The following is a 27,446-nucleotide window of genomic DNA, read 5'->3' as shown; positions in this document are numbered from 1 at the left end:
GAAATTGCAATTTTGATAAGGAATGCATTGAGCCTACAGATCAATTTGCAGAGTATTGCTATCTTAACAATATTAAATCTACAATTCCAAGAACACAGGGTGCCTTTTTCTTCTGCAACGTTTTATAGCTTTCAGTGTACAATTTGCTGCTGCCGCTGCTGCTAAGTCCTTCAGTCGTGTCCGACTCTGTGCGACCCCATAGACAGCAGCCCACCAGGCTCCGCCGACCCTGGGATTCTCCAGGCAAGAACACTAGAGTGGGTTGCCATTTCCTTCTCCAATGCATTAAAGTGAAAAGTGAAAGTGAAGTCGCTCAGTCGTGCCCGACTCTTAGCGACCCCATGGACTGCAGCCTACCAGGCTCATTCGTCCATGGGATTTTCCAGGCAAGAGTACTGGAGTGTGTTGCCATTGCCTTCTCCAACAATTTGCACTTAGGGTCAATTTATTTCTATATATTTTATTCTTTGTAATGCCATGGGGTCACAAAGAACTTAGTCACAACTTAGTGACTAAACAACAAAAAATACTATTGTAAATGCAATTGTCTTGATTTTCAGATTTCTAATTGCTACTGTATATAAACACCACTGATTTTTATATACTGATCTTATATCCTTCAACCTTAATTTGTTAATTAGTCCTAATGGTCTGAGTGGTTTCAAGGATTCTTTATAGAGGTTTTCCACATATAATATCATGTTATCTCCAAACTGAGATAATTTTACCTCTTTCTTTACAATCTGCCCCTCTTTTTCTTGCTTAATTGCCTTAGCTAGAACCTCCAGTACAATGTTGGACATCCTTGCTTTGTTCCCTATCTTAGAGGGAAAACTTTCAGTTCTTCCACCATTACAATGTTGTGTGCTTTACAGATGCTCTTTACCAGGAGCTTCCCTGGTGGCTCAGATGGTAGAGTCCGCTTGCAAGGTAGGAAACCTGAGTTTGATCCCTGGGTTGGGAAGATCCCCTGGAGAAGTTGCCTGGAGAATCCCATGGACAGAGGAGCTTGGCAGGCTATATACGTCCATGGGGTTGCAAAGCGTTGGACGTGACTGAGCGTGCATGCATGCATTTATTTACCAAGATGAGAAATTTCCCTTCTACTGTTAGTTGAGTATTTATGTCATGAAAGAGTGTCCAGTTTTGTTAAATGGTTTTCCTGTTTCTACTGACATGCGGCATGTTTCTTCCTCTTCATGCTCTTAATACAGCTTATGCACTGATTTTCATGTTGAACCAATCTTGCATTCCTGAGATGGAATTCCACAGTGTTGGCCATGGTACACAGTCACAGCGCTGGCTCTGGTTTGGCTTACTTGTTCAAGTCCTCTGTTTCCTTACTGATCTGTCTTATCTGCCCATCCATTATAGGAAGCTGGGTATTAAATTATCCAACTATTACTGCTGAACTATTTCTCCCTTCAATTATCTCAGATTTCGCTTCATGTATTTTGGGACTCTGTTGTTTTATATATATATATGTATTTGTGATCGCTGTATATTCCCAATGGATTGAGCCTTTTACCATTCCACGCTGTTCTTTGTCTCTAGCCAAAAGAAGTGCTGAAGTCTATTTGTTTAGCTCTCTTGGTTACTGTTTCCATGGAAGGTCTTTTCCCATTCTTTTAATCTATTTGTGTGTCTCAATCTAAAGTGAGTCTTTTGTAGTTGGCAGAGAGTTTGGATTAAGTTTTTTAATCCATTTCACCAATCTTTCATTTAAATAACACCTTTCTTTGAGGCACCTTCAAAAAGCCCTAGGGTTCTGCAATCTTTATTATGGAAAAAACACTGATTTAATACATGCAGTAATTACTTATGAGAGAAATAACCCAATTTTATTTTAGAATTTTTCAGGAACTTGCCATGTTACCTAGAACCAGCTTCTTTTTATAATAAAAATGAAAAACATTATCACAGGTGATGGTATCAGAGCAACCATTTTAAAACTGAGAGACATTCAGGATATATTTAGAGATCCTCTACCATCCAGGCCTAACACCTACTGTGTTAGTATAGCATGTAATGTAGAAATGCATCAATAGCCATGGCACCAACCCACCTGTAGCAGATAGTGCTGACTATGAACCCAAAGGCCACTGCCCCTTCCCCGATGATGGTAACACCCTAATTCAGTTTCTTGTGTTCACTCTTCTCTCAGATAATGGACACTTTGATACATTAAGGTGATCTCATCTTCCTTTCCACTAGCTGGTTTAAAGGGATATGCATGCTCAGTCACGTCCAACGCTTCGCAACCCCATGGACATATATAGCCTGCCAAGCTCCTCTGTCCATGGGATTCTCCAGTTTGGGTCAATGAGAGGTGAAAGGATGTCTTTCCTGAAACTCTCACTACCTCTGGACCCATTGTAAGAAATCATAAATCTCTATATTAAGCAAGTCTGTATCAAGTTTCCTGTTAAGGCTAAAAATTCTTAACAGTTTGATGAAGTATTTCTCAACTGATAAAAAAATAAGCTAAACTATTACATTTTAATACTTTATTCAAAGAGTTCAATTTTAAACATCTCTAAGATATTCATCAACTTCAAGTGGCAAAAGAAACAAAAATATGTAATAAAACTATTTCAGTATCTTTGAATAGGGAAACCAAAAATACATACTACCACCAGAATAAACAACAAACAAACCTAGTCTATTAGGCATGTATATATTTTATTTTCCTTTAGGTGATAATTTTTGGAAAATTACACTTAAGAATAAGCCCTTGCAAACAGAGCTGCTAATCTTTCCAAAAATAAAACCCAATATCCAGACTCTCAAAACTCACAAAACCAAAAGGAAATGTCTAGTTGTCAGCCAACAGTGCCATGCTCAAGTCAGTTTCACACCACAGGGAATAATCTATAATTAATTTTAGTAGGCAAATTCCAATTCTAAATATTACTAGTGAGGCTACTTCTATTACTAGTGATACTACTTGTTATTCCCAACTGTGTTGACAATTGTCTTATTGCTGAATTGTATGTGATAAATCTTCTTTGGCAACTTTTTATGTATCAATTAACACAAATGGACAACTATAAACATTTGGGTTAACTTAAAATTTCAAAGATTTCAAAACTTCATTATGATTATTTAGATGTAATTTCTTATAGATGTTAGAATAGGAAAGCCTCCAAACATGCCTAATGAAATATAATAACAAGAAAAATTACTAAATAATCACTAGCTTTTCAGTTGTGTGTGCAATTATATAATTCAACTCAAACATTAGTGACAATATTACAATGTTAGTGCCAATTCTCTATCAGACTTTCTGTGATAAAGGACAAAAATTCAATGTAGAAACTAACATCTGGGTGCCTGTCAATTTTTCTGGAAGGCTGTTTCATATGGATTCAAAATGACCTAAAATTAGCCAGAATATAGTATGAATTCTCACTACAATACCTCATAGAATTAAAGTACATTAATAATAATTTTAATTCTAATTCTATGGAATAAACCTATTTTGGAGGCTTGGCACAATATTACCAAGAAATTTAAACAGGAAACTCAGGTCCAGATGTGTAACTAAGAAATCTTTCTATATATTAAAAAGATCACCAACTTAAACTATAAATGTCTTCCACGAAATATTACCACTCCAAAATTCACACAAAGTAAATTAAAACAGGTATGGCAGAAAGTGCACTCTGAAGCATGTTCACATTTAACAAAGATAAATGACAAAGTTTAGCCAACAAAAATTCAAATAGGCATATATGCAAACACATCTGTATGCAAATTTTCATGAGTAAGATATAAGAAATGATTCATTTTGGTAATTTTACGTACAGCCTGTATACAATTTAAAACAAGTACAACTGAAAACATTTCTAAAGCCACAATAAAGTCAAATGATATACTAAATAACAGTCTTACAAATTGGTCTCTCTTAGGAGTTCTTAAGAGAAAAACAACTGAGTAATGTTATCCTAAGAAATGCCTTCCTCTTGATCAATCATTTCTGTCTTAACTGAAAAGACATCTGCCAGCATATGTTTTGGAATTTCTGAACCTCTGACTTTCAAGGCATAACAAGCATTCTCCACTTTGGCCAGACTTTGTTTCAAAGTATACAGCTTCTTCGAAACCTCATAAGGTCCAGTATTGCCAATGAATGAAAACCCATCATACACCTGACGTAAAAACTGGCTCACTTCAAAGGGAGTGTCAATGTCCCCATTCCCGACACTGTTAATACACATTCGCATCAACTCTCCAGTTAAATCAGCCACTCCCAGAAGGTAATCAACAGGCGTGATTTTCAGTCTCCAAGTACCGCACTGCTTATCCTGTGCATCAGAGGAAGGCTGGTAAAAAAAAAAAATAAACACACACACACACAAAGAAAATACACTGTGAAAAAGAGTGACTATGTATACATGTAAGGTACAAAATCAACAGCAAGTCAATCATACTAATCTTCTCTAAATAAAATGATCCATTTTGTTAAATGACCATTCAAGATGTTATAAGAAGAACTCATGCCCTCAGCAAGGAGTTGAATTTACGACTTCAAGATAATTCTGAAATCTAATATTGTATCATTATAAAATCAACCATTGCCAACTTCACTTGACATATAAAATAAAGATATTCTTAAGGCCCAGTGACTTCATCCCATGACAATGACTTACATATTTAAATGGCAAATCATAAAGCCCTCCAGGTTTATGATCCAGTCATGATTTTCTCAGTCACTTAGTCCCTTTCTGGCCTCTCCGTCCCCGCTCAGCACTGACCATCATGATTTAACACTCTCTTGCTATATCCTCCTCAGTTTCCTCAGACTCCTATCTTTCTACTGCACCTGCCCAGCAAAAACACACCCTGAATCAGTATTAAAAACTATTCTTGTTAGTTCTTTATTCAAGTACTGAGTACCACGAGGCTAAAAAATAATAATAATGATCACAACTGTATAGCGTTTGTACCACTACAAATTACTCACCAATCCTTTCACTTATTTCTTAGATGGCTCTCGCCCGTCTCTTTGGACACTATTTCAAACCTTCACTACTTTTCTCCTCAGCCCCTTACTCAATCCCAAACCTCTTCACTCTCAGTAAACAATCTTGCCTCCTTTCACTGGCTTGGTTATTTGCCAGATCCCCTGGCATAAGCTCTCTTAATTACCTTATCCCTAAAAACAAAACGAAACAAAACAAAAAAACTTATTTATGTCCACATCCATCTTTACCTTCTATCCTTCAGTCTCAGATGATGAGTTGTCCCTCCTCTTGTTTGAGGTTAACTCTTCCAAATGACCTTGACCCATCTCCTCCCACCTCTTCCAGGACCTTGCTTCATAAGGTGTATGCCCTTGGGCAAGTTATTTCATCTCTCTAAACCTCAGTTTCCTCATCTGTAAAATGGGATAACAGTACCTACCTCAGAGGTTTATTTTTAAGGATGAGATAACATTTACCAAGTTCTTGGCATAGTGCCCAACACAAAGTAAATACTCAATAAATGTTAGCTGCTATCACCATTACCGTCACCACACCAATCTCCTCTCTCCACATCAACTTCTCTCTAACGGATTCTTTCTGAAAGAGGAGATGTCTGAACTGTTATTGAAAGTCTGATGAGACTTAGGTGGGCTGCAATTACACTGAAGGACATTTCAGGCAGAAGGAACTGCAACAGAATGCAGATGAGAATCGTGCTGTGTACTTGAGGAACTAGTGCGGTATTTCTTTAGAGTAAAATTTCAAGTAAGAAGTAGTATGGGATGAGTCTAGAAAGCCAGAACAAGGGATAGAGCAAGGGGAGAAAGCCACAGTAAGAAACTGGAACTTTACCTACAGGTAATAGAGACATTGAGAATTAAGTGAGCAAATGACAGAGTCAAATTTAGGTCTTATAGATGATCTGGTGGCTTTGTATCCGGGACATGACTCCTAACACTGTTGGACTTTTCAGAGACCATATGTTCCAATCTTCTCAATATGGAATATGAGAAATGAGGTCCCAGAAACACTGCAGGTAGTATCACTAGTTAATGGTTAGAACTTGGTAAGTATCCAAAGTCAGCTCCCCAATTAGCCTGACCTGCTATATTTCATTTCTATTAACTGTTAAGAGAACTGACATCTTTTTGGAAAGAATAGATTATGGTGGGAGTGGTGGGGGGGGGGGGGGAAGTGGCTGGTGTATTTATAAGTCATTTATACAAATAATTTTTGCTTAAGAAAACATTACTGTTCTTTGTTTCCATCATTAGAAGGAGTTCCCTGAATATAACTACAAAGTTATTTTGAAGAAAAAAGCATGTTAAAAAAATCAACAAACTGTCAAGGAAATAAATTCTGCTTTACTGATAATATATATTAGAAACCAGGGAAAATAAAATTACTTAAAATGCAATTTTTCACAATGGACTTGAAGTATTTAGGGGAAAACTATCAGGATACCTATAAACTAATTGAGCAAAAAACATTTAGATGAAGCAAATAAGACAAAATATTAACAATTATTGACTCCAGATCATGTATTACTATTCTCTCCACTTTTCTTGTGCATTTGAATTTTTCCGAATAAGTTTTAAAGAATTAAATGGTTTGACACTACTCTCAATATGCAAGTCAGAGCAAAATACCTTTCCCTATTGGATTTCCAGAATTTTTAGCACCAAGATGAATCTCTAGCACTGAAAGGAAATATTATTTATGAATGTGGTCTTAACATTTTGAGAAGACACATGTGTATGATTATGACATCCTAATCTTAGAATAATTTACTACATAAATCCTCAGAACAGAGCATTTACTCCCATTTCTCTTTACTTTCTTGCCCTTGATACTTCCATTCTGAATTACAGAGAATCGAAAGGAAAGTATCATAATTTGCCTAATATATTTAAGAAGCAGGGTCACATAGGCGCCCCTTACTTCTTTCTGTAATTCAATCTTTACTAAATGAACTAAAAATATGAAAGAATTTTACTTCTCAAGATGAATTTCCTCAATAAAATTCACTTAATTTTTAAAATTGAGAAAATATATGGTTTCCTTGACGTAAGCTACACCTGTCATGCCAACTTATCTCACTTTTTAGTATTAATATTTTATTAACATTCAAGAAAATATGATTTCCATACCTTCTTCCACTTTCTGCCTACCTGATTTTTTAAAATAATAATGAAAGAGAAACTGGTGAAAAATAAAGAAAAGAAAAAAAACTGTTTAACTGTACCTTTAAGTGTATTAATATCTTAGGAGACTATCTAATACTCAAAATTTTATCTCATGGCCTGAATATTATATCTTGAAACTCAGGGGAAAAAAACAGTACTTGTTTAAAAGTTGAATTACACTATTTCAGATACAAGCATTATGAACTCAGTGATTAAATCAACATCTCTCACTGTATCATATTACATTGGCCCTTATAATGACTGCTAACTACTGAGCACCTATGTGGCATGTGCTGTATGCTACCTAATTTAAAGTCTCTAACTCAAATCCTTTAAAACACCCCTTTGAGGTAGATGCCTGGCACAGGGCCCCGTGGCCCATGGCGAGAAACACTGGGAGAGTGGCGAGGGCGCTCCTGGCTTTGGGTTCAGGACACCTGGCTCCCAAGTCAGCTGCACACGTGCGTGACTAGGGCTTGAAAAGTCACTTGGACTCTGTAAAAGCCGTATGTGAAATGAGGGTAGTAATTCTTACCTCGTAAGTTTAATAAAAGGATTGAATGAGACAGTATTTATACAGGGCACTGGCAGATACACAGGAAACTAAGAGTGGGCTTACACAATGGCCGCTCCACAATGCTCACATAAACGGGTGCTGCTCCCCCCACCTACCCACAGGTGTTGAGCCACTAACTAATGCATTTAGAAAGACCATTTCCCTAGTTGGGAATCTATGAAATCACACTTTAGAAAGAACATTTTCATCTCAATATTCTTTGCATTATAAGCCAATGAATCTCCTACAATCATCACGCTGCTGTGTAAACTATGTAATAAATGTGAAATATGATTTTAAATTCTTACAGTCTTATTTTCTTTCCCATTGTCTTCTGTTGAAAAAATCAACTGTTTATTAATTTCATCCATACTGATAAGTGATCGTGTTTTGATGAAGTGTTGAAAAGAGACAGCCTCCACATATTCCTGCAGTCCTGAAAAACCAACAGGAAAATTACTCAGGAACAACCACTAAATTAGTAAGAATGTCACAGTAATGAACTTCAAACTAATCATCATCTAGCTCAACAAAAGCTTGACGGTTATCTATTCCATCAGCCCTAGATTCGACTCTGAGAACACACCACCTGGGGATAGCTGGTGGGGACTGGCACTGCACACAGCAAACATTCCTGTGACTGAACTTAAGATGGCTCACACAGAAATGTGTTCAGAGTCTTCCTTGTATTTCATGAGTCCATTAGTCTTAAAAATCTATCCTCTCCTATAGAGAAATGGCAAAGATTTTCAGAAAAATACTTTTTCTAAAGAATTTAAGAAAGGGCTATTACCAAAATTCTGGTAGGTTTTAACAGAATTTATACAGGTTAGTTTTTGTTCCCTTAAGCAGCAAAAATAGACAATCATATGAGATAAAATTAAAAGATAATTTGGCTCTTCCTTAAAATGTTCCTAGGTCAAAAACCCAAGACACTGTAAATAATGAAGTGTCAAAATTCAAAATAACATTTTCCTCATACTTCAAATTAAATCCTTTCTGCTTCAGTAGTTGAATTTTTTTTTTTAAAGCTAATGAGTAATAATACCAGTTGCATCGGATGTAAATCCTACAGAGTCCACTCTGAATTAGAGGTCAGTAAAGGTCAAAAATACTGCTATACTTTTTCAAGTGTTTTAAAACAACCAAATTCTATACCCATACTTTTCAGCATTATTTTATTATGTCTTCATCTATAAGGTAATACAGGGAAAAAAGTGTTTCTTAAAATTATTATCATTACTGTCAGTTTAAGAAACTTGGTCTTCTTTTTGAAGGCTTTATTGTAAAAAATAGGAAGAGGAAAATAAGTTCAGAAATAAAAGTCGGACACAACTTAGCGACTGAACAACAATGCACTTTCTGTTTCCTGTTTGGACACTGATGACTACAATAGGAACTTAAGAAAAATAAATACTGGTACTCTATCTCCTTCACCCCTAGTACTCCTATAGACAGGTGTTCCATCGTGACAGGCCAGCCAAGGTGCCTGTCCTCAGGATCAAGATGCAGTCCTAGCAGGACCCTTAACACAGATGCTTCCTTCCTTATTTGAGGTTTTCCACTTGACATTCTTTACTGGATGCCGTCAACATTTACACTCACTCAGATCTCTCCCATCCACAGGCCATATCTTTCCTCCCAACTATTGCCCGATATCTCTACTCCCCTCCACGGTTAAATTTCTTAAAGTAGCTTCTTAATAACCACATCTCACACTTCTCAGCCTACTTCATCCCAGCTTGAGCACATCTCTAGGCCAAAACAGCTCTAACTTAAAAATTATGCCAGTCAATGAATCTAATGGACATTTTTTCAGTCTTAATTATGTAGCAGCACTCAGCACTTTGACCACTTTTCCCCTCGCTTAAACAAGCTTCCCGTTGGCCCCTTCTACGGCATCTTTTCCTAGTTCCCCTTTTTTCTACCTCTCTAGCCATGTCTTCTTAGTCTCTGCCAGTCCTAGGCTCTCAAATTACCTATGCTAAGTCACTTCAGTCGTGTCTGTCTCTATGTGACCCCACAGACAGCAGCCCACCAGGCTCTGCCGTCCCTGGGATTCTCCAGGCAAGAACACTAGAGAGGGTTGCCATTTCCTTCTCCAACAAATTACCTATACTTGGCTTCAATTAATGCTGCCATCTCCCAACTTTACATCTCTGGTTTAGAACCACATATATCCAAACGCATATTTGACAATTCCATCAGAGGGACTTCAAAAATCAACATAATCAACAATGAATTCACAATATTCCTTCTAAACCTAGCCATCTTTGTTTTGCCAATTCTAAGAGGATCCTGGCCTTACCGTCATCTATTTTTCCCCCTTTCTCATCCATTCTCACACCACAGACTTTTTAATAGTCTTGTAAATAGTCTTTTTTTTGCCTATTTAATAACTATAATTAATACCAGTTTAATAATAATGACCACATCACCACCCTGCTTAAAGCCTAAATAGCTTTCCATGGCTCTTAGAATACAGAGGAAAATCATTAACATGGTTGATAAGCACCTGCTTAATTTCAACCCCCATTTACATCAACTCATGCTATGGGCAGGTAGTTATACATTTATATAGCATATAACTATACTCATGTAGTTATACATTTCAAAGATGGATATGTAAATCCATACAAATCCTTTAACAAAAGTACACTGTTTGAGTAACACTCTCTGAATTTTCCTACTTCTTCAGTATTTCTAGGCATAATCTTGCCCCCAAATTCCTAAAGTTGGCTTACATTTCAGGGCCATGTTGAACAAAATAGTATTTTAAATGCTGCAAATAACAAGCAGCAAAGTTCTTGTCATGTAAGATTCTATCAGTTGAAGGTGGTGCAAGCAAGCTTCCTTGGGGCTTTATGCTTAAGGCTCAATGATTTCATCAAGCAGGTGTTATCTCAGTTTAATGGGTATAAGCCAGTGTAAGCCGAAGGATGACTTTATCTACACACCTATAATCTCAAGCTGATTTGACAGACAGGGTACAAATTCCAGTGTGTAGTTCAAGGTAGAGGAAATCAGTCAGAAGAGAGGTTATCACTTACACTGAACCAGTCTCTTCTCTGCTCTCTCACGGTAACACTATGGTCATCTGGTGCTCAGGCCAAACACCTGTTAAATGTGGGTGTGAAAGTACTCTCAAGATGTGATTAACATTTAAATCAAGACTCTGGGTAAAGCAGATAACCCTCCAAAATGGTGAGGGGTGGCGGTGGAGGGAACACCCATCCAACCAGCTGAAGACCTTAAGAACAAAGCATGAGGATTGCCAACTAAGTAATTCTGCCCAAAACTATGGTAGAGAAATGCTGCCGAAGTTTCCAGCTCGCAGATTTCAGATTCAAGACTGCAGCATCAACTCTTTAAAAAAATTCCAGCCTGCTGGCCTGCTCTACAAATTTCATAATTGCTAGCCCCCAAATCATGAGAGTCAAGCGCTTAAAATAAATTACTACCTACCTGCCCCATCCCCCTACCTCATGAGTCCTATTGATTCTGCTTCCCTGGAGACTTTCGGGAACGGTGTGTCCGGTGAGATAGAATGCTCACATAACCAAGTGTGCACATAACTTACACACATATTTCTGTCGTCTCTCCTGGACTCTGTGCTCGACTTTTTTCAGTTCCTCGCCCACACTATACCCTCTCTGACTTCAGGGGATTTTGTATGCTGCTCCCTCAGCCTTCATTCCACACTCTCCTCTTTTTCAACCCCATGTACTAATCCTTCCACGTTCCACCAAATAGCACCTCTGAAGAACCTGCCTGACGCCACCACATTCTAAGCCACGGCCTTGTTATGTGCTGTCCTGGTGCCATGAGCCCTTCCTCTGGGGCACTAGTCAGGGCTGTGACATTTAAATAATGTGACAATCTGTGACAAATGTCCACTCCCATCCCTTGCTAGAAGGGCAATACCATGACTACCTTGTTCACTACTTCCCCTCTGTGCCTGATATAACAGGTACAAAAAGAGAGTTAAGTGAGGTAGATCCATTTTTGAAAACCTATTCCATAATTTAAAATTTAAAATGTTTTACAGGGACAGTTAATAAATAGGAAAATGTGCATGTCAGAAAAGAGCACAAAATACAATAAATAAATAAAAATTAAAACACAATATATACACTATGATTATAAAGACAGACGGAAACAGGAAAAACTTGTAACTTAACATCACAAGAACTCTCACCACCTTGGCTCTCTAAGTAAGGTGGTTTAAATCATCCTAGAGGAAATACTGTTACACTGAGATAGTCTGTTTATAGAGATCACTGGGGGAAAATTATGTCCAGGAATTTGATTCTGTTCAAGGAAAGACTGAAATTCCAGGACCTATCTACCACAATGCTTAAGAAGGGCATCCCAGAGTAAATGTCCTTGCAGGAGTGTTTGGATGTGCAAGGGGAGAAGTGGAGCTCAATTTAGGGCAAGAACCATGGAGGTGAAATGGCCTGCATAACTGAAGAGAAATAATTTCAAGTTTCAAAGTTCAGCAGTGGGAGAGGAATAAGAATTTTTAAAAAGAAAAGAAAACAAGCGTGAAAAAGCAAATTAATATTTTTAATACCATTCCTAATACTGAATGAACTTTAAAAAAGATACTAACTACAGGAGAACATATTGGTAGAACATCACTTCTTTATGAATAGAAAACAGTATCTGGCTGAATTCATTAGTTGTAGAATTATTTTATCCACGAGCCAACTCAAATCATGGAAAATTATTTTAATGAATGTATTTTAAAAAATGATTTGTAGTTAATAAAATCAACGAAGTACAACCAACTTCCAGGACTATGTCTCAACTATAAAACAAAAGTACTAGATACCATGATCTTCGTGGTACTTCTCAAATTTAGACTGGTATGAACTATTCTTCCTATTGAAATATCAAAAAGAATTCATCTTAGTGAAACCAAATTATGTGGCAACTGAACAGGAATGCCATTTGCTTCTGGAACAAAGCACTTCCCTGAATGATGTTGCTAAAATTTTGCAATTTTATGAAAAAATGCACATAAAAAATATAATTCACCAAACAGGGTAAAGAACATAAAATTAAACATTTCAACCATTTTTAAGTGTACAGGTGTGCTGCATTAAGTGCACTGACTTTGCTCTGCAACCAATTCCCACTACTAGGCATTCCCTGGAGGTCCAGTGGTCAGGATTCCATGTTTTCACTGCTGAGGGCTCAGGTTCGACCTCTGGTCAATGAATTAAGAGCCCACAAAGTCACATGGTTTGGACTCTCGAAATACACACACACAAACAAAAACAAAAAAACTGAATCTCTATGCCCATTAAATGACTTCTCATTCCCTCTCCTTCAGCCTCTAACAACCAGTACTCTACTTTGTCTCTATGAATTCAGCTCCTCTGGGCACCTCATATAAATGGAATCATATGGTATTTGTCGGACTTCCCTGGTGGCTCAGTAGTAAACAATCTGCCTGCCAAGGCAGGAGACGTAGATTTGATCCCTGGGTCAGGAAGATCCCCTGGAGAAGGAAATGGCTACCTACATTAGTATTCTTGCCTGGGAAATCCTATGGACGGAGGAGCCTGGCAGGCTACAGTTTATGGGGTCGCAACAGAGTTGGATGTGCCTGAGCAACTAGCCAACAAATGGCATTTGTCCCTTTGAGACTGGCTCATCTCACGGAGCATCTACCCGCGTTGTAGCTTGTGTCAGAATGCCCTTCCTTTCCAATTTATAAGGCCAAACCATACTCCACTGCACAAATACACCGAATTTTATCTATTCACCCATCGATGGACACCTGGGTTGCTTCCGCCTTTCAGGTATGGTGACTAACACTGCTATGATGATGAGTGTACAAATATCTGCTTGATTCCCACTTCCAATTCTTTTGGGTATATACTCAGGAGTCTCCAACAAAAATTTTTTTAAATATATTAAAAAAATATTGGTAGTGTCTAAGTCGAGTGTCAATGTAAGATAATGCATCTGGTAGTTGACACATCCAGCTTTTCAGAGCTCACTGTAACTTTACATGGCTGTATTACTATCCTTACTTTATGGATGAACAAACTGTGGCTAGAAATTCACTCAGACCACTGAAGAAGTAAATTCAAGCCCTTCTCACTTTACCTTATTCAACTCCATGTTAAAACATACTCATTTTTTCTCATTTTCCCCACTAAACCCCTAGGTCAGTTTTTCTCCAAGCTTCGTTTACCTGTATTCTTTCACAATTCTGTGCTAGTCTGTGCCAATGTTGCTCTCTCTCAAATCTTTTTCTACCTGTAAAGAGTTTAAATGTTCTGATACATTCTAATCAAGGTAGCACTCATTTCTTCAAACCTACTACATAAAGCTTATACTTCAATTAAATGCTTCAGTAGGCTTTGCATGATCACCTATTTTACACCCTAGAACTATGAAGGCAAGAATCATCCCTTTGATACAACTCTGCTCCCTTCTCCATTCCCCAAGACAGTACTTCATATACAAAACTGACTCAAATGCTTAGTAAACTGCTTCTAATGCAATTTATAATAGGACTGTTCCTCCTCAATAGCTTTATGAAACTCAAGTGTTTTGACAAAAATATTGGTATTTGGTATCCAAATGTTCAGAACTATCTAATTGTCCTTTATCTATAGTACTTTGGATTTAAGTCCACTAAGAAAGACACATTCTTACAAACTTATAGAGTTTAAACCAATGAAGTTCAGAATTACAGGGCTTATCTGATTTATTTTCATACAGGAAAAAAAGGATATGGAATAAGAGCCCTAAAAATTCATCTGTGGTATTAATCTCTATTAAGGTGGGTGGCTGTCAAATATTACATTTTCAAGTTTATCTAAAGTCATTATTTAAGTTGTTCTTGTGGTGTGTTTGATTAAGTCACCTCAGAGATAAGGGGACCAACTTCTGCTCCATAGAAATTAGGTTTCAATATATACCATAGAGAAAGTTCAAGGACATCTGGCCCCAAACACTGAAAGCATTTTTGGTCACATCTAGGTAAAAGGATGTTTAAACAAGTTATGTTTCAACTTGATGAAAAGGACATCCGCTATTTCCAGTGAATAATCCCCAAGGTGAAAATTTTCAATCTACTGCCATATTCTATCAAACAATGCCTTCCCCTTCTGCTTCTGCCTTGGATGAAATCCAATTAGAATTATTTACAAAATCAGCTGTAAGAGAGAAGTCTGTAGGTTGCTTTTATGTAATTTGTTATTTTCCATCTTTTTCTATGAGAACATGTACAAGGAAACCCAATGAAAGGCTTTGATTATTTTATTTATTCTTATAATATTTAAGCAATATACATTCCACCCAAATCTCCATCAAAACTCACACAGTGATTTCAGCATAACTCAAACTGCAAATCTCAACTTTCTTTCCAAGCTTCTAGTGTTATAGAACACTGTCTGACATTTGACCCAGCAATTCCTCTTAGTATATACCCAAGAGAACGGAAAGCACGTGTTCACACAAAGACTTGTATGAACATTCATAACAGTATCATTAACAATAATCATAAGCAGAAACAACCCAAATGTCCAAAAACTAATGAATGGATAGACAAAATGTAGTATATATGCACAATGAAATACTATTCAGCTATAAAAAAGAGAGTGCTGATAGAAGCAATGATATAGATTAACCCTGAAACATTATGCTAAGTGAGGAATTCAGACACAGAAGGCCACACACTGTATGATTCTGTTTCTATGAGATGTCTAGAACAGGCAAATCCATGTAGACAGAAAGCAGATTAGCGCTTGTCTTGGGGTGAGGGAAGGGAGATGGGGAATGACTGCCAATGGGTAAGGGGTGTCCTTTAGGGATGATGAAAATATTCTGGTATTAGCTAGTGGTGATAGCTGCACAACCTTGTGGTTATATGCTAAAGATCACTGAGCTGTACAATTTTAAAAGGTTAATTTTATGATACATAAATTATATCTCAATCTTTAAAATGGCATTTATAGCTATTTTAAAGAATACCACCTGAATTTTTTCAGAAGTTACCTTTACCAGATTACTGAAACATTAAAATCACATCTAGGTTTGATTCACAGGCCACTCTGCTAAAAAAAATGTATTCTTAAACATGTAACTTGTATACAGATAATAAATATGTACTACCAACAGTAAAACAAATGCAAATCCACTAACTGGGATTTTTGTCTATCTGAGCAAGGCTTTTACTTTAGCACTGAACAGTGTAAGTTAGGCAAATCGGTATTACTGAGTTTTTACCTAAAATGAAAATAAATTTTAAGATTTAGCATACTATTACAGATTAATTCTGCTAAATTCCACGGGGAAGAGAAACAACTTTTGTTAACAGTTATGTCCCAGAGTAAGAAATGCTTTCCATGAACATATACCATTTAATTTTCAAAGCACCCCATGCAGCAGCTGTGACAGCTCCCCAACAAAGCAGCCCAGGTCTGTTTCCCAGCAAAGTCTCTTTCTCTGCTTCACCTCACTGAGTAAAGTTTATCTGTTAAAAGCAAACCTGAATGAGCAGAAAAGTTAACAGCAATCTGGAGAGCCTCTGAATCCCCTAGAGCTGACTCTGGGACCCTGGGAAAGGATCACACTCTTCTCCTATTGCAATCGCTATAATACTCCCTGAAACAATACTTGTCAGCACTTTCAACTCACTTGTCCCTTGGAGTGATAGTCAAAATATTTTAACAGGAATATAAATTATTACCAATCAATATAAACCTAGAATTTTAAATGTATTCTTTTATTCCCTTAAAATATTAAAATACACGTATTATAAAACCTGCTTCCCAAGTGATTTAAGATACATCATAAACAATCCATCAAACCATCCTGATAATTCTTCAGTCATTTCTTGATTTTCAGATGTTGCTGGCATGATCTTTCATTTGACTTGTCTTTCAGCTAAATGAGCCATGACTAATACTGGGAACATCACCAAACTTTTCCCATGACTTCTTCCACTAAAATGATGGTCACTAGGCGACTGGGGATCCTGCCCATGTGGGACTTTACAGGCCTGCCTCCATGTCCGCGTCCACCTCTCCCTACTGGTCATCAAACCTCTGCTCCGTTCTCATCACTCACCCTCTTTAACCACTGGAGGATGAAGAGAGCAGAGGAGAAAAGGAAGGAAGCACATGATGTCACTTGGGTGTGTGTGTCCTTTGGTTGTCTGCTAGGACCCAGGGCAGAGTCCCCTCCCCAGACCCCTTCCTCTGTGTGGAAACAGCTGCTCCCCTCTCCTGAATGTGTCTCCCACAAACCAAGGTTCCCTGAACTGACCTCACAACCTGTTACTGCAACCTGAGGAGACAGGTTTCTGCTACTGGGACCCTAGCCCATCAAATATTCCATTCTATTTCCTTCAGCTAAGATTCCATAGGTATGCAGTCTTTGGCTTTCTTCTCTCTCTATGCTTACTCTGGACCATTCCATCCTTGTCTGTACATTCAACTACAGCTTATAAGTGATGCCTCCAGGGCTGTAACTGTGCCCCGAGTCTCTACACCCACTAGGGAACTGCTCGGGTGCCACATTAACCACATCCAAACCCCAATCTGTCTTCCATCTCTTAATAAATAACATCCGTGCTTAACCAGCTGGCCAAACCAGAAACCTAAAGGTTTTCCTAGTTTATTCCCTTTTCTTTGCACTTTTTAAAAAGGCCATATTCCAAGAACATGCCCGTTCCTCTTCCTCCCCACTGCTTAGACAAAATGGAGACACCTTAACTCCACACCAGGAATGACTGCCAGAGCCTCCTGACTCACCTCCCTGCCTCCAGCCTTCCTCCCAAATAAATATGATAAAATCATAAGGGAAAGCAGACTTGAAGTGAGGATATCTGAGGTCCAGAAGTCAGACCGGTCTCTTACTAGGTGTATAAACTAAGGGAAGTCTATTAAGTTGCTGCACTTCAATTTCCTCATTTGTAAAATACAAACATCTACCTACATTGTAGGTTTTATATGAAATAATACGTCAGTGTCTGGTACAAGAGCCCTCTGTAACTACTGAATTAAACTGCAGTGGGAATTACTAAAATAAGAATGCTGGGCATTAACTTTTGTTGGAACAGTATTCTGTTGTTGCTGCTACCGTTCAGTCTCTAAGTCGTGTCTGACTCTGTGACCTCGTGGACTGCAGCCCGCCAGGCTCCTCTTTCCTCCACTCTCTCTCAGAGTTTGCTCAAATTCATGTCCACTGAGTCGATGACGCTATCCGACTATTTCATCCTCTACCGTCCCCTCCCCCTTTTTCCTTCAATCTTTCTCAGTATCAGGCTCTTTTGGAGCTTCAGCTTCAGGAGTGAGTGTTCAGGGTAGATTTTCTTTAGGACTGACAGGTTTGATCTTCTTGCTGACAATGGGACTCTCAAGTCCTCTCCAGTACCACAATTCAAACGCATCAAGTCTTTGATGCTCAGCCTTCTTCATGCCCCAGCTCTCACGTCCATACATGACTAGCGGAAAGACCATTCCTGTGACTATACAGACCTCCATCAGCAAAGTGATGTCTCCGTTTTTTAACAGGCTGTCTAGGCTTGTCGCAGCTATCCTTCCCAGCAGCAAGCGTCTTTTAATTTCCTGGCTGCAGTCGCCATCTGCAGTGATTCTGGAGCCCAAGAAAATGAAGTCTGTCACCATTCCTACTTCTCCCCTATCTGTTTGCCATTAAGTGATGGGCTGGATACCATGATCTTAGCCTTTTGAATGTTGTTTTAAGCCAGCTTTTTCACTCTCTTCTTTCACCTTCATCAAGGGGCTCTTTAGTTCCTTTCCACTCTCTCCCACGCTCCGTCATTAGGGTGGTATCATCTGCATATCTGAGGTTGTTGATATTTCTGCTGGCAATCTTGATTCCAGCTTGCAATTCACCCAGACTGGCATTTCACATGCTGCACTCTGTGCATAAAAGTTAAATAAGCAGGGAGACAATATACAGCCTTAATGCACCCCTTTCCCAGTTTGGAACCAGTCAGCTGTTCCATGTTCGATTCTCAATGATGCTTCTTGACCCACATACAGGCTGCTCAGTGGACAGGTGGGGCGGTCTGGCACTCTCGTCTCTTAATGAATTCGCCACAGTGGGCGGTGACCCACACGGTCAAAGGCTTCAGTCAATGAAGGAGATGTTTTCCTGCAACTCCCTTTTTCTCTCCATGATCCAATGCATGTTGGCAATTTGATCTCTGGTTCCTCTGCCTCTTCAAAAACTCAGCTTGTACATCTGAGGTTCTTGGCTTATGAACTGTTGAAGTCTAGCCTGAAGGATTTTGAGCATAACCTTACTAGCATGTGGAATGAGTGCAACTGTACAGTAGTTTTAACATTCCTTAGCATTGCCCTTCTTTGGGACTAGAATGAAAACTGACGTTTTCCATTCTGCGGCCACTGCTGGGTTTTCCAAATTTGATGATACCTCGAGTGCAGCACTTTAAGGATCATCTTTTAGGATTTAAATAGGTCAGCTAGAATTCCATCACCTCCACTAGGTTTGCTCATGGTAATGCTTCCTTGGGCCCACTTGCCTTCACATACTCCATGATGTCCAGCTCTAGATGAGTGAGCACACATTAGGGTCATTAATACTTTTTTTGTATAGTTCTGTGTATTCTTGCCATCTCTTCTTAATCTCTTATGCTTTTGTTAGATCCTTACTATTTCTGGCCTTTACCATGCCCATCCTTGCATGAAATATTCCCTTGTTATCTCCAATTTTCTTGAAGAGATCTCTAGTCTTTTCCATTCTATTGTTTTCTTCTATTTCTATGCATTGTTCATTTAAGGCGGCCTTCTTAGGGAGGGGGGTTCAGGAACACGTGTACACCCGAGGCGGATTCATGTTGATGTATGGCAAAACCAATACAATATTGTAAAGTAATTAAAAATTAAATTAAATTAAATTTTAAAAAGAAGGCCTTCTTATCTCTCCATGCTATTCTCTAGAACTTCGCATTCAGCTGGGTGTATTTCTTCCTTTTTCCCTTGCCTTCTGCTTCTCTTCTTTCCTCAGTTATGTGTAAAGCCTCCTCAGACAACCACTTTGCTTTCTCACATTTCTTTCACTTAGGGATGGTTCTGGTCACTGCCTCCTGTACAATGTTATGAACCTCCATCTACAGTTCTTTAGGCACTCTTTGTTTACCAGATCTAATCCCTTGAATCTGTTTGTCACCTCCACCGTATAATCATGAGGGAGTTGATTTAAGTCATTCCTGAATCGTCCAGTGGTTTTTCCTACTTTCTTCAATTTAAGCCTGAGTTTTGCAATAAGGAGCTCATAATCTGAGCCACAGTCAGCTCCAAGTCTTGCTTTTGCTGACTATATAAGACAATATTTAAAACTTCCTTAAACAAAGCAATGGTTTTTTTGGTCTTCTTTCCAATAGTTTAGAGGCCATTATTCTTCCAAAATGTCACCCTAGCTCAATGTGCCTGATCATATTAGGAAGTGATAATAAACTACTTTAAGGGACACTATTGTTAGAATAAGGACCTCTCTGACTTGGTGCATGTACGTTCAAACTGAGTAGGAAGCTCTCTCACCCATGCTTCCTACTTAGCATTCCCACCCCAAGCCTTACCAACTGACAGATGTCAAGAGTAACTTGATGAAACAGGATTTCAGAAAAACAGTAAGAATGTTCAGAGATAAAAAGAGAAACTGGGTGAAAAGACCTGCCTACACTTGGGACAGTCTAAGTAGTGTGTATCCAACATTTACCTTAAAAGAATGGTCATAAACACTCTCTGTGACCCAGAAAATGCCTATGACAGATTTTCTCACGGTTACAGGATTCACCACGAAAGTTTGTAATATGATATTAACAATTAATTGCAATCAAAGCAGTCACAAAAAATGTACCCTGAATCATCTCATGTTTAAATGCAAATTTAAACTATGTATTTTAAATCTGTGTAATTAAAATATTTTATTAAATAAATTTAATAAAATTTATTGATATTTTATTAAGTAAATTTAATAAAATTTGTTAATATTTTATTAAAATATTTTATCTATGTAAAACAAAAGGAAGTGAGAGTCTTCAACCAGATACAGGATCTAAGATCATCAAATGAAAGCGGCTGGCTTTGCAGAAAACAATTACAGTGTAAAATACCAAATACTAACTAGCAAAGTGAGTTAATAGAAAACATTTATCAGGGTAGATAAACAAGTCAGATTCCAATTCCAATACCACCTCTAAGCTCACTTACAAAATGAGGTGGTAGCACAAGATGTCTTCCAACATCTCTTTCAGTTTTAAAATTATTTTCACATCAGGCAAATGAATGCTTTCAAAGCAAATTAAAATACATGCAGAAAAAAACATAAACCTATCAACATGCATATGCCTGGATTTCCCACTAAACCAAATGGACATCAAATTATTGAACTGGGCAGAGAAAAATTAACTATCCATCAAACATATTTCCCTGCCTTTGGCACAGAGACCATATTTCCCATTCTTCCTTGAAGTTAGGTGTGGACATGTAACTGGCCAATAAAATGTGGGCAGTAGTGATGGATGCCATTTCAAGAGCTGGCCCATAAAAACCTCAGGCATGACTCTGTACTTATCCTTTCCACAACCTGCCAGCTGTATGTTGATATCCTGGCTCATCTTGGAAACCACAAACTGGTAATGTCAGAGCCCCAAGATCCTGGGTCTATGAATGACTAAGTAGGCAGAGCACACTCAAACCACCATCACAAAGCCTGGACTTCAAATGAGAAAGAAATGATTCCTATTTTGTTAAGCCACCAAAATATCATAAGTTTATTCATTTGTTTCCTGTGAATGAATGGGAAGCTTCATTCCCATTAGTTCCGGTAAAGCACCTGAACTAACATCTCTGTGTACAAAATCTCACAAAAAGAAAAATTCAATGTTTAGCTATATCTTTTTCCCTTCACTAAATTCTTCCTTTATTTATTCCAAAGGCTTGCAGATCTTTATGTCTTCATGTTCACTTTTTCACTAAGCTGTCTCAACTGTGCTAATATACTGAAATGATGTCAAATTTTTCTATACTGATATGAGCTTTATAATGTCTGTAAAGATTAATATTGATCCTATTTTTGTATTATATCTAAGCAACAGCCCCTGGAAACATGTTTCCTTTTGGAAGCAACAAAAAACAGTCAAACAAAAATCTGCAAAAGCAAATCATTAGATAAAAGATTTGGCTGAACAACAAGAACAAAAAAGCCCTTTTAAAATACTTTTGCTCTTCATTCTGTCAACATTTATCAAATAGCTATTAAGTGTCTAGGATACACCAGTTAACAATAACAGAAAACTTTCTGTAGAGACTTAACAGAGGCCACATTCTAGTAGAGGAAGAGAAACAATAAAGAAACATAATCAATAAGGAGATTAGAGATTATGTCAAAGTTGCTAAGTGCTATGGAGAAAAAAAAGAGCAACACAAGAGTTATAATGTGTCCTGAATTATTTAAGAAAAACCTTCATATTTGGGCAAAGAGAAATTTAAGCAATATAAAGCCTTTAGTTAGGGTAAGGTTCTAAAGTTCAACAGGTAAATTAAATCCACACAATAAGCAAGCAGTGGTACCACTTACTAGCTTATAACCTTGAACAAGTTGCCTAACTCTTGTAAGTCTCAATTTCCCCACTTAAAAAGTGGTAAAAATATTTATGTCTCAGGGATACTGCCAAGGTCACACAAACATAAATATTTAATATATAAAGAACAACAGTTTTAAAAAATATCTGTAGCTGGCCCAAAACACTCACTCAACCCATCATTCACATTCTCGGATAAGAGAATTAAAATATTAGTTAGTGTCTGAACTTCAGTTTTCTGCACTAGGAGGTCTCAAAATTAAATGACAATTTTCAATATTATCACAATGATATAAATTAAACCAAAAATATATTTTTTTCTTTGAGATGGAGGGCATTTCCCCCAATTGTTAATTTTTCAACAAGAGGAAAAAAAAAACAAACTAAAAATATGATAGGGCACCAAAAAGTTTTAAGTGATATTTCAAGTAACTAATTATTTGTCATTTGTTTAACAAACCCTTGGGACAATCTGCAATGTACTCTGATAAGAAATGTGTAGAAAACAGACCTAACTTTTTGTTGTTGTTCAATTATTAGTAGGATACTCAATGTTTGAGCTAACACAAGTATCCCTTAGGGAAATGCTCTGCGTGCCATTAGCACTATTCTTAATGAGGAAAAGCACGGAACTCCTTTAGTTCAATGCCAGAATTGTTTTATCTTCAAGTCAAAAGAACAACTATTTGGAGTAACACCAAAACAAGCATTTAACAATTACAAGCAGCAAGCTATTCATAAGCATCACATTGTTACTGCTACTCTAATTATAAATAAACTTATTTTATCAAGTAAAATATCTATGAGCAAATTTTTAAGTCCCAGACGCTTCTCTTGACTGTTTTATTCCTTAACTTTAAGGAAATAAATCTCTATTGCATCAATTTAAAGAACCTCATTTTATTTTAAAGACTTCCTAAATAAAAGTGAGATACAAAGAATCCTCAAATATTTAATTCATGAGTAATCTCAAAATGTACAAATCTAAACAAACGTCTTAAATGGAATATGTACTTAAGTCACTCAGTCGTGTCTGAGTCTTTGTGACCCCATGAACTGTGGCCCACCAGACTCCTCTATCCACGGGATTCTCCAAGAAAGAATACTGGAGGAAGTTGCCATGCCCTCCTCCAGGGAATCTTCCCAACCCAGGGACTGAACCCAGGTCTCCCACATTGTGGGCAGCCACTAGGGAAGCCCTAAATGAAATACAGTGCTTATAAGCACTAATCCTCATACAATTCATAATCCTATGACTATGATTTAATAATTCATAATCCTCAGTGATAGTGAAGTGGGAACATCTGAAGAAAGATTCCTTCCATCTCACTAATGCCCTAACTAAACTTTTTCCAAGAGTTAGTGCTTCCTTCCTGATTTAAGAAACACTCTACTGATTCAATGAAATGTCCCCTTTGCCTTTCTTCCCCATTCCTCGGTTTTGTTCTAAAAGCCAAGCATGGCTTCTTAAGTAACATTCTGTGTGTCACTATCCATATGGTCCTCGCTCTTATTTAAAGCCTTTCCTTACACTTTACTCATTGATAAACGAAGGACCTACCACATAACCTACTGGGCCAAATGAAGCAAATCAACATCTCTAGATTAATTATGCCTCTTTCTGAACTTCACATAAATGGAATTATACAGTTAGATACCCTTTTGTGTCTGCTTATTTTGTCCAACAGAATGAGAAATTCGTATTTGATGCTGCACACCTTTACCCTTTTCTAATGCTACATGGTACTACATTGGACAACTACACCACAATGTACCTACCCACTGACCTGCTGATCTTTTACTTTGGGGATATTATGATTATTGCTGTTCTGAGGTCTCCTGCACATGTTTTTTGGTGATATACTCCTCACTTTTCTCGGGTATGTAGCCACAAGCAATCACATGGTAGATGCAGGTTTTCGGCTAGATGCTGCCAAACCGTTTTTTTAATGGCGTGGTCAGTATTTACAATTTAGTTATGCTGGTGACTGAATGGTACCTCATTTGGTTTCACTCTACACTACTCTAGTGAATAATGATGCTGAGCACTTTTTCATGAATATTCATAGTCATCTGAATATTCTCATTCTGAGGACCCTATTCAACTTTTTTGTCCATTTTTAAAACTGACTTCTTATTGATTTGTAGGAATTCTCCACATATTCTACATGAGTTCTCTATCTAAAGTATATATTTAAACATCATCTCTCAGACTTCAATTTGCCTTTTTGCTTCCTTAATGATGTCTTTTGATAAAGACAATTTCTTAATTTTAACAAAATTCAATTGATCCAATTTTCCTTTAATAGTTAATACTTTCTTCTATCACTTAAAAAATAAATCTTTCCTACTACAAGGTCATAAAGACAGTCTCACATGTTTTCTTCTAGAGACTTGTTTAACTCTCACTTTAACTTTCTTCCTATCATTACCTCTGATCTTCTCTCCCAATCCTCCCAAATTTGTCATATGCAAGGCTGTGCGGCCTGACAACATAAACGGAATTCATAAAGCCTTTTTAGTTATGTGTGCTATTAATTTAAAAATCAAATAAATCCCTGATAGTAAATAATAAATTATGAGGATAGAAATGTATCTCCTTTCAGAAGATACCATAATGACTCTTCATAAAACTATTCTATCACTTTAGCTTATAACAACGTTATCTTCAACTTTAACTGATATATGCAGGCACTTTCTCTTACTAATTATTAAGACATTTCAACAACCACAAGTTGACATTTCTGAAAAACAAGTGCTGAAACGATAAATATTCAGACTAAAACTGAACATATATTGAACAGATACCAAATGAACTCATTTCTTACTACTGAACTGACCTGAGCTCAATGGAATCAGCTCTTTGACAGAAAGCAACTTCCACTTACTTCTACAAATATGAATCAAACTTTGACTTTGTCTTTCCGCTAATTTTAGAGTATGTCTGAATTATACAGTTCTCTCTCCTATCAGTGAACTCACAACAAGAAAAGGATGAAGAGGATCAGATCAAGCACTTTAAACGTTTGTGCAACTGATTTATAAATGGTGATAATCACCAAGATCCAATACTCCATGAAACTTTTTAAATGAATATATAAAACCGAGTATTATCCTAGAATTCCCAGTATGGAGTCGCACTATGAGATGCTTTGGTCCATCTGGCTAGGTGATACCTCCTCTTTTTATGAACCTACTGTGACTGAAACTTAGAGCCACAAGTGAAATATATACTCAGTGGGGAATGACATACACCCTGTCTGAATACACTCTACTCATTCAAGAATAGTTTCTCTATTAAGAGTGTCTCCTCAATTACTTTATCAAAATCTATCAATAATTATCACTACACAGGAAAATAAAGCCAAGTAAGAAATTACTTTATATTACTACTCGGAAGTCCCAATTTTTTAAAGCCAATAATATTTCACTAAGTGTTCATTGTAATTCATGCAATGCATACATAAATCATTTAACATACTATTTTCTTTTAAACATTACCACTAAAGTACACCTAGACTCACCTGTAGTAATGGCTCTGTGGAACTGATGCATGTCTTCTACTGAGAGCTCTTGGGCTACCTGCAGTATCTTTTGTCTGACACCATCCAATTTAACTTCTGATTCAGTCAATATTTCTTCCATATCAGGAGCACTACAATCAAGATATTGGGAACTTTTAAAATATCAGCCAGATGTTTTGATAGTGAAAAACTGAAATAAAATACATATCAACTAATGCACAGCTAAATAAATATCCTATGTATCCTGAAACTTCTAACTCAAAAATACAACTATAATTTTATTAAAAATAGGTAAAAAAAAATGGAAAATGCTTTAACGTAATATTCAGTATAGAAGTATAAGCAGCTGTATTTATAACATATCCATAACTACAAGAGAAATTATGTTCATAAAAATATATATGGATAAAGAAGTTGTGGTACATATACACAGTGGAATATTACTTAGCCATAAGAAGGAATGAAATTAGGTTGTTTGCAGCGATGTGGATGGACCTAGACTCTGTCATACAGAGTGAAGTAAGCCAAAAAGAGAAAAATAAATATTGTCTATTAATGCATGTACATGGAATCTAGAAAAGTGGTACTGATGAACCTATCTACGGGGCAAGAACAGAGATGCAGATGTAGAGAACAGACTGTGGACACTGCAGGGGAAGGAAATGGTGGGACAAACTGAGAGAGTAGCATTAACATACATAGTTCACATCAGTTGCTCAGTCGTGTCCAACTCTTTGGGACCACACAGACTACAGCGTGCCAGGCTTCCCTGTCCATCACCAACTCCCGGAGCTTGCTGAAACTCATGCCCATTGAGTTGGTAACCATCTCATCCCCTGTCATCCCATTCTCCTGCCTTCAATCTTTCCCAACATCACAGTCTTTTCCAATGAGTCAGTTCTTCGCATCAAGTGGCCAAACTATCGGAGCTTCAGCTTCAGCACCACTCCTTCCAATGAGTATTCAGGACTGATCTCCTTTCATGTGTAAAAGAGATAACTAACGGGAAGCTACTATATAGCACAGAGAGCTCAGCTTGGTGCTCTGTGATGACCTAGCCAGGTGGGATGGGGTTGGGAGTGAGGCTCAAGAGTGAGGGGACATATGTAAACTCACAGCTGATTCACGCTATTGCACAGCAGAAACTAACACAACATTGTGAAGCAATTATCCTCAACAACAACAAGACATCTAGAGAGGTCTACTTTTAGTCAGATGGAATAACATGAACAGGATTTGTCATCCCACCATAAACAACTAAAGAGAAACAAACATATAAAAAATAAATAAATAAAAAGGTTTTCAGACACTGTGAAACAAGCAGCATAGGACAGCATGAGAGTGAAAAAAAGGACATGTGCCCTGTGACTATTCCTGACTGCCTGAAGAGTTTCCAAGTGACAATGTAGGCATGAGAAACTTAGGTGGCCCCTAGGAGTCTTCCGCAATAGAGGTGGAGGAGATGGGCGTTCACAGTGGTCAAGATGGCTAAAACTTGCAAGGCAAAGAAACAAAGGAGAAAATACATGCAGAGAGTTTCAGAGATCTACAGAGGGAACTACTCATGTCTTCAGTTGAATTTTGATTAGTGGAAACTTGTGAGGCTGA

General features: G+C 37.5%; 1 protein-coding gene across 4 annotated transcripts in view; it reads right to left on the bottom strand.

Moving 5' to 3' along the window:
* Window positions 1-2,663: 2,663 nt before the first annotated feature.
* The window catches only part of TSNAX (translin associated factor X), a 34,710-nt gene continuing 9,927 nt past the window's right edge, over window positions 2,664-27,446 (bottom strand). For 2 of the 4 annotated variants that reach the window (XM_069572607.1, XM_069572609.1), the window contains exons 4-6: window positions 25,839-25,969; window positions 8,018-8,145; window positions 2,664-4,325 (exon numbers count right to left, since the gene is read on the bottom strand). In XM_069572607.1, the coding sequence (XP_069428708.1) occupies window positions 3,948-4,325; window positions 8,018-8,145; window positions 25,839-25,969 (637 nt within the window). In that variant the 3' untranslated portion in view covers window positions 2,664-3,947. Of the gene's footprint in view, window positions 4,326-5,215; window positions 5,381-8,017; window positions 8,146-25,838; window positions 25,970-27,446 lie in introns of all 4 variants that reach the window. The other 2 variants (XR_011253157.1, XM_069572610.1) reach the window with 2 other exon arrangements.

The sequence above is a fragment of the Ovis canadensis genome, chromosome 25, assembly GCF_042477335.2.
Source record: "Ovis canadensis isolate MfBH-ARS-UI-01 breed Bighorn chromosome 25, ARS-UI_OviCan_v2, whole genome shotgun sequence".
NCBI classification, from domain to species: Eukaryota; Metazoa; Chordata; class Mammalia; order Artiodactyla; family Bovidae; genus Ovis; species Ovis canadensis.
This window is presented reverse-complemented; position numbering and strand designations above follow the sequence as displayed.